Source organism: Apteryx mantelli, chromosome 33 (genome assembly GCF_036417845.1).
Source record: "Apteryx mantelli isolate bAptMan1 chromosome 33, bAptMan1.hap1, whole genome shotgun sequence".
NCBI lineage: Eukaryota > Metazoa > Chordata > Aves > Apterygiformes > Apterygidae > Apteryx > Apteryx mantelli.
In genome coordinates, this window is record NC_090010.1 from 3,253,227 (window position 1) to 3,261,057 (window position 7,831).

The 7,831-nt window shown below is 66.7% G+C and overlaps 1 protein-coding gene across 1 annotated transcript; it reads right to left on the bottom strand.

Moving 5' to 3' along the window:
* Positions 1-1,265: 1,265 nt before the first annotated feature.
* Positions 1,266-2,455, bottom strand: RPS26 (ribosomal protein S26). The gene is made up of 3 exons (XM_067314051.1): positions 2,119-2,455; positions 1,491-1,621; positions 1,266-1,358 (listed from the first exon to the last, which is right to left on the bottom strand). Exons 1-3 carry the CDS (start codon positions 2,438-2,440, stop codon positions 1,323-1,325), a joined length of 489 nt encoding a protein of 162 aa, XP_067170152.1. The 5' UTR covers positions 2,441-2,455; the 3' UTR covers positions 1,266-1,322.
* Positions 2,456-7,831: the final 5,376 nt, after the last annotated feature.

Genomic DNA, 7,831 nt, shown 5'->3' on the forward strand with positions numbered 1-7,831 from the left:
TGCGGCGTGCCCGGGCGCGGCGGGGGGAATGCACCTGGCGCGGGGCCGCCGGGGCGGGCCGGGCCCGGGGCGGGGAGGGACGGTGCCGGGGCGGAGCGGAGCGGCGGCCCCCGGTGCGCCCCGGCCGCGCCCGCCCCCCGCCGCCGCCGCCGCCCCCTGGGCCCGGACCTGCCCCCTGCTCCCCGCCCCGGGCCGGGCACCCGCCGCCCCCTCGGGGCACCCGGGCGTCCCGGCACCGGCCCCGACGGGGCAACACCTGGTCCCGCCCCGGGTCCCCCGGGGGGGGGGGGGGGGGGAAACCTGGCCCCGCTGCAGCCCCCCCACCCTGGACAAAGCTCGACCCCTCTGGACCCCCCCGGAGCAAAAACCTGCCCCCACTGGGGCCCCTCAACTGCATCCAGCCCTCCGGGAGAAACCTGCCCCCACCGCAGCCTCCCGTCCCCCTCGGGTGTCCTGGGGGGGGGGAACCCAGCCCCACTGCAGCCCCCCAGGACAGAGCCTGGCCCCACTGCAGCCCCCCCCCCCGCTCTCCGGAGCAAAAGCCTGGCCCCACCGGGGCCCCTCACATCCATCCACCCTCCCCCCCCAGACCTCTCCTGCCCCCCGGGGCAAAGATCTGGCCCCGCTGGGGCCCCTCGACCCCATCCAGCCCCCCAGGGTGAAGCTTGGCCTCACCATAGCCCCCCCCCCCCGGCCCCAGGACAAACCCAGCCCCCCACCCGCCTAGGGCAGCTCCAGGTCCCCCCCATAGGATTGGGGGGCAGCCCCAGCCCCCCCAGCCCTGCAGGAACAGGCTCTGTCCCAGCCCCCCAGTGCCTTGGGGGCTGCCCCACAGGCAGGGGGCTGCCCCGGGGGGGGGGGGGGGGGGCAGGAGCTTTCCCCCCCTGCACCGGCGCAGGCGCACACACCCCTTCCCTCCCCTGCCGTAAACAGGACCGTTGGCCTTGGCGAGCGCCAGCGGGGCAAAGAGCGACGGCAGCAGCACCCGCAGCAGCACCTGCCGGCCGGACCAGAAAACCGAGGGCCCGGCCGCTCCCGGGACACCCCGCGCAGCCCCCCCGGGGAAGGGGAGCCGCCCCCGCCACGCACCGGCCCCCGCAGCCCCCCACCGGGGACGGGGAGCCCTGCGGAGGTGCCTCCCCCCCCTCGCTCCGGGACCCCCTCGCGAGGAAGGGGCTGGGACGTCCCCCCATTCGGGGACCCCCTCGGCAGCCCCCAGGCACTGCGCCGCTGCCCCCCCCAGCCCCACACGCGCTCAGGCAGGGTCACTGTGGAATCCTTTATTTAGGCTGGTTTTAGACACATTCTCAGCCGGAGCCTCTTTACATCGGCTTGGGGGGAGGTCGTGGGGCAGCACCCTGCCAAAGAGAAAGGGAGAGCGTTAGCGAGATTCGGGGGCACGAAATCCCCCCCCCCCCCCAGACGGGGCAGGAGCCCCCCTCCCCGGCTCCAGGGCGGGCTCGGGGGGCTGCCCCACAGCCGATACGTACGGCAGGTCTGAACCTGGGCGGGGGGGTCCGGTCCTTGCGGGCCTCCCGGGAGCGGTTCCTCACCACCTTGCTGTGGATGGCGCAGCTGACGCAGTAATGGAGCTTCACGTACAGCTTGGGCAGCACGTAGGCTGGGGGCGAGAGCGGCGTCAGGGGGAGCAGCACGGGGCCCCCCCACGGGTTTGGCCCCCCCCCCCCACCTGCTGCAGCGTGTGGCACAGCTTCCGGCCCCTGCTCTGCTGTTTATCCCCAGAAAGCCCCAGGCAAAACACGTCCCCTCCGCATCCCCGTGCGGGGGGAGTCGGCAGGCAACGGAGCATGTTAATGGCAGCGCAGCAGGTGACGGCTCCTCAGCGCTCCATTAACCTCCCGCTTCTTTCTGATTCAGCGCTACCCCAGGAGCCGGGAGCGCTGGGAGCCTGTTCCCATGCGAACGGCCCGGCGGTGCCGCTGCAGCTTGTGCGCGGAAGGGGATGAAGTTGTTCACAGCACCCAGCCGCCTCCCACCACTGCAGTGATGGAGGGAGGTCACCCCAGGCCGCTCCCGAATCAAGGGGAACCCAAGGCACCCTCACAGCTCCATGGGGACGGGCAGGCAAGGAACCCCCCCCTGCACCCCGGCCCTTACAGTCGAAGACGCTGGCCTCGGAGATGTCTCTGACCGCTGCGGCCTCGACAATGTTCCTGATGACAAACTTCTTGATTGCTTTATCCTTGGGGACGCAGCGGGCGCAGTTGGTGCATCGGATGGGCTGGACGTGCCCACGGCCCTTCTTGGCCCGCCCGTTGTTCCTTCTCTTCTTCGTCTGGCGACAGGGAGGTAGAGACCAATGAATGAAACCAAGGCCCCGCTCCCGAAAGCGTCGCCCCCACCTCCAGGCCGCAGACCCCCAACCCCAGCCGCTGCCGTGGAGGCGCTGCTGGGGCCGCAGGGCCTGCAGGACCCCCATCGCCTCAACCCCTCCGCTGGGGAGGCCTCGCCCTGCATCCAGCCCCACCGCAGTCCCCTTCGGGGCTCCCCGTCCCCTCCCCAACGCCGCCAGCTGCCCCAGACATCCCCCTCACCCCACACCCCGACCTACACTGCCTCTGGTCTCCCCTGAACACCCTAAAACCCCCCATGGGCCCCTCTCAACCCAGACACCACCCAAACGCCACATACGGCGCCCCCAGTCCCTAAACACCCTACGCTCCCCATAGGGATCCCCACCCCCTACAGCCCCCCACATCCTACAGCAACTCCTCTGCCCCATAGAGCACCCAAGACACCTCCAGGCCCCCTATTCCTATGGGCTCACCGTGGACCCCAGCAGCTCCTACAAGGCCCCTCTGCACCCCTGTGGGGCCCCACGATCTCCCCTGCCCCCCATGGGGCCAGATGGCCTTGTGACTGCACCCCCCTGCCCGAGATGGGCCCCCACGGCCCCACAGCGGCCCTCAAAGTCCCCCCATAGCCTCCCTCTGCCCCCCATGGCCCCTCGCAGTCCCCCATAGCCTCCCTCTGCTCCCTATGGCCCCTCCTGCCCCACACCGGCCCTCACAGTCCCCTATAGCCTCCCTCTGCCCCCCACGGCCCCTCCTGCCCCACATCGGCCCTCACAGTCCCCTCAGAGCCTCCCTCTGCCCCACATGGCCCTTCCTGCCCCACACCAGCCCTCGCAGTCCCCTATAGCCTCCCTCTGCCCCCCACGGCCCCTCCTGCCCCACATCGGCCCTCACAGTCCCCTCAGAGCCTCCCTCTGCCCCACATGGCCCTTCCTGCCCCACACCAGCCCTCGCAGTTCCCTATAGCCTCCCTCTGCCCCCCCCCGCGCCACATCGCCCCCCCCCACAGCCTCCCCGGCCCCCCAGAACAGCCTCCCCCGATACCCGAGGACTTCCGACACCCCCCCGGCCCCAGGAAACGCCGCTTCGAACCCCTGGGACCGCGCTAAGGGCCCCCCGGGCCCCCCAAACCCCCCCGGCCGCGCCGCCGCTCACCATCTTGGAGCCGAAAGAGGATCCGGCCGCCGCGCCGCCGCCCTTATATATCCCTCCTCCGCCCCGGAAGCGCCTCCGCCGCAGCCCTCCCCGGTGCCGCCGCTCGCCGCCGGCCCCGAACACCCCCGTAGGGCCCCTGCGGGCGGCTACTGGCGGCGGCGGCGGCGGGGACGGAGCGTCCGGCGGCTCCGCCGCGGCGGGGTTGGGGGGGGAGGAGGGGGACTACTTCCCCTTCGCGGCGCGCCCGCGCGGCGGAAGGATCCTACGCAACGTGCGGTGCGAGGAGATCCGGAGCGCGCCGCCGGCGCCGGCGCCACGTGCGGCCGCTCCCCCCCCCCCGCCCCAGCGCCGCGGGGCACGCTGGGAAATGTAGTCCTGTGCGCGGGGGGGGGGGGAGCGGGCCGCGGGCCTCCCGCCCCCCTCAACCCTGGGGGGCACCAGCCCCCCCCCAAATCCTGTGTAAGACCCCCAGCACCCCCCCAAAATCCAGGGGGAGGGACCCCCAGTGTCCTGCCCCCCCCAAACTCCTGGGGAGGGACCCCAGCACCACCCCACACCCCAAATCTGGGGGGGGGGAGCAGTACCGTGCCCCCCCCCCAAATCCTGGGGGGGGGGGATCCCGGTGCCCTCCCTCCCACCCCCAAAATCCTGGGGGCCCCCTGTGCCCTTCCCCCTCCCCCCCCAAACCCTTGGGGAGGGACCCAGGCGCCCTGCCCCCCCATCCTCATTTTGCGGGGGGGACCCCAGGCCTGATTGGGAAGAAAACAGAGGCGTTAAATTACTCATGTTTATTTATAACAGACCTTCAGCCAGTACAGTACAAAACTTACAGTAGTATATCTCCATTACACAAATATTTACTTACAATATATTACAGATACAAAAAGCTTTTGCGTAAGAGTTGGTTTTTTTTTTTTCTTTTTCTGTTTTTCTCTCTCAAAAGCGAGTCTAACCTCACAAAAAAAGGAAAAACAAAGACAACAGCAAATCCATTAACGATATACAAATGAAAACTTGTTAGAAAGGAAGGAGAGGTTGTAACTGGAACAGGGTTGGGGTATTGCACATCATTGTTTTGTTCTTCATACATCTGATTAAAAAATATATATATTTACACAAGTAAAGCAACCTGGAGTTTTACAAAATTCCTACATTTGTTTTAGACTCTTTTACAGGTAAAAGAAAAGAGAGATACAGGAAAAAAAATGTTTATAAATTTCAGAACTTCCATTTCTTTTTTTCTTTTCTTTTCTTTTTTAAAAACCCTTTTGGTTCCTGTGTTTATCCGGCTTTAACCCGGGGGGGGGGGGCTGGCAGAGGGGAGGCGTGGGGCACCGTGGGGCTTCTCCGTAAATTGCGGATATTTGCTCCGGCTTCGCACGTTTTGGGGAATAACAGTCAGGAAGGGACGAGCCGAGTGTCGCACCGAGCCGCCGCCGCCGCAGCACAGTGGTTGTGGTCAGGAAGGGACCGGGAGCGCGATTCGGGTGGGAAAAGCGGGCTGAGGGAGCGGGGAGGGTTTCCCGGCCCCATCCCGGCTGGAGAGCGTCCAGCACAGCAAAACCCGGGCTCACCTGCGCAAACTGCAGTTTTTTAGACCAAAACCGTGCGTGAAAAATGCCCCTCCCACAAAAAAAAAGTGACTTTTCTGGGCACAGCTGCTCCCAAACGGCGCTTGCTAGGCGGGAGCGAGCCAGGGACCGGCGGCATTCCCGGGACATCCCCCGGCCACGGGGAGGCACGGTGGCTCCGCGGACCCGACGGCTCAGCGCCACGCCGGCGCACCTTGAGACATTGCACATCCACGGTCTTTTATTGCTTCGTTATGGAAAACAAGCAGGATTTCGCCGCCCGGCATCGCCCGTAGCGCCCGGGAAGGAGCAGTGGATCCCAGCGGGATGGCTGCAGCCGGACCGCGCGGCTCGGGGCCAAGAAGCGGGGAAGGTCGGACGCCCCGAGCTGCTCGGCCCCGGCCCGACGCCGGCGTTGTTTTGGCTCCGCGGCTGGAGAGCCTGGTCCACACCGGCTCCTGGCCGCTCCTCCCCGGGCTCCGCGCTGCCTGCGGGAGCTGCAAACGCTCCCCAAACCAGCCCAGATTCCCCAAATCCAGCCCAGACTTGGCTTCAGAAGCCCAAGGACTGGGACTTCCACGTGCTTGGGAAAATGATGCCCCTGAATGTTTTCACCTTAATATTAGCAACTCCCCCCAGTCTTTTTTTTAGGAAGCGGAGCTTTGCTCCATGCCGGGGGTGACCAGAAGGACCGGCACTGGCGCGGGACCTGGGGAAGCGGGACGAGGGGTCTCGGAGCCGGCCACGCTCCCGCAGCCCCGGCGGAGAGAAAGGAGGCGCGAGCGAGCGGGCGCCGGGGCGGAAGGGGATGGGGGAACATTTGGGGAACGGCCCCGACCGCCCCAACAGCCCCAAAGCGCCGCGTCGGACCGGACGGGCGCTTCCGCCCAAGCCGGCGGCGAAACGGCTCAGCAATTCCTTTTCACATCTCGATACACAAACACCGTCAACAGAAAAGCAAGAAGGAAAAAAAAAAAAAAGAATTAAGAGCAACGAGAGTTGCCGACTCGTGAGGTGGTTTTGTTTGTTTTCATAGAAAAAAGAACAGCCTTTGGTTTCAACCTCAAGAGAGCAGTTTGTTGAGCTGCTACTGAGTGACTTTTTATGCATCTTGGGCCTTGGTACAAAGCGGAGATCCGGCGCCCCGTGCGCCCCGGCAGCGTTCCCGGGCCGAGCCGGGCGCCGCGCGCGGCCCCCCTCCGCCTCCGAGCCCCGGGGCCGGCGGCTGCCGCGGGAGAGACGAGCACCGAGGAGGACACGGCCGGCTGCTCCGCGCATCCCGCCGGGGCTCAAAGCCCCGCTCGCACTTGGGTTTATTTATTTAGTTTTTGGTTATCAACGGCCTCCCCAGCTCTGTCTGCAGACGCTGCGCCGCAAAAGCCCTTTCCCGAAGGCTCCTGCCTGCCCCAGGGACCCCATCCCGGCCGGGCCGGGACGCGTCCCGTGCCGCAACCGGCTCCAAAAGCCCCATGCGCCCGCGAGCCCCTTCCCTAGATGTCTCGCTCCGGTAACCGCGCCGGCTCCCGGCAATCTGCCCCCGGCACGGCGGCGGCCGCGTCCCCGGGCTCGCAGCCCGCGGGGGCCGAACGGACCTAAGAGGAGACAGTTGTCGGATGCAGCAAGTGACGCCACCTCCTGCCCCCGTGGGACCGATCGGAAAGCAGTGCAGCCAGGCAGGGCTTTCACCATTGCCCGGACTCCTCCGTGCAAAAAGAGCAGGGCGCAAGCTACAAAACGGCAAAAAAAAAAAAAAAGAAATCAGGCTGCAAATTGTCCAAGGATCCCGCCGCCTATCCCCGGAGAAAGCCGGAGGAAGCAACGTGCGCACGGCGCAGCATGAAAGGAGGCGACGGGCTTTGGCCTCCTCGGGACTCGTGGCTGGCAACAGCCCGTTTTGCGCTTAGCTGCTTCTCCGACGCTCTCCCCTCCGGCAGCTCCCCGGCACTGCGGCTGGAGCCTGGCCCGGGGGGGCAGAGAAGGACGCCGGGTTCAATCGGGCTAAGAGGAGCGAAGCGCTCGGCGGCAGAGGGAGCAACGGGCGCCCGGCCCGGGGCCGAGACACTTCCACCGAGCAGAGGCAGCGCGAAGAGACGCGAACCAAGGCGGCAGCCTCCGCTCACAGCGGGCTGCGCCGATCGGCCTGCGCCGAGGAGGAGGAGGAAATCCCGGAGGGCAGAATCGAGCCCGAAAGACGCTCACCGTCTTCCTAAGTTCCCTTCACCCGATCGGAGCCAGCCGGACACACGCAACCTCCGTAGCCTCCGCCTCACCTTTCCAAGCAGGCCCCGGCTCAGAGGGAGCCTTAAATAACACGAGGCCGGGGCAAAATTCGAGTTGGCCAACACGGCGGCTCCGCGGGTTGCCCTGCGGCCGTCCCGCACGCCTGCCGCTCGGCAGCCGTGCCGCGGGGCCCCGCTCCGCCTCCCGCGCGGTTAACGCCGCAGAGAAACTCGTTAAAGCTCGGGGCACGACGGCCCCCCAGGTACCCACCGGGCAGAAGTCGGCTCGCGGCCCGCGGAACAGGGGAGTTCTGTGGGTTTTAGCACCTAATCTGAGGTTCGCTTCGCCCGCGAGCAGGGACGGGCAACGCCGGACTTGCGCCGAGGAAAGAGCTCAAACCTCCAGGCCTGCTTCGCGCCGGCGCATGGCCTCGCTGCGTGCCGCGGCGAAGAGCCCTCTCGGCGCCGGGGCAGGACAGAGAGGAGAACCGGTCTCAAAAATTCAAGCGAGACTTTGGGAAAAAAAACAGTTATAAAAAGAGAAACTAAAAAGCTTAATAAATAACGGAGG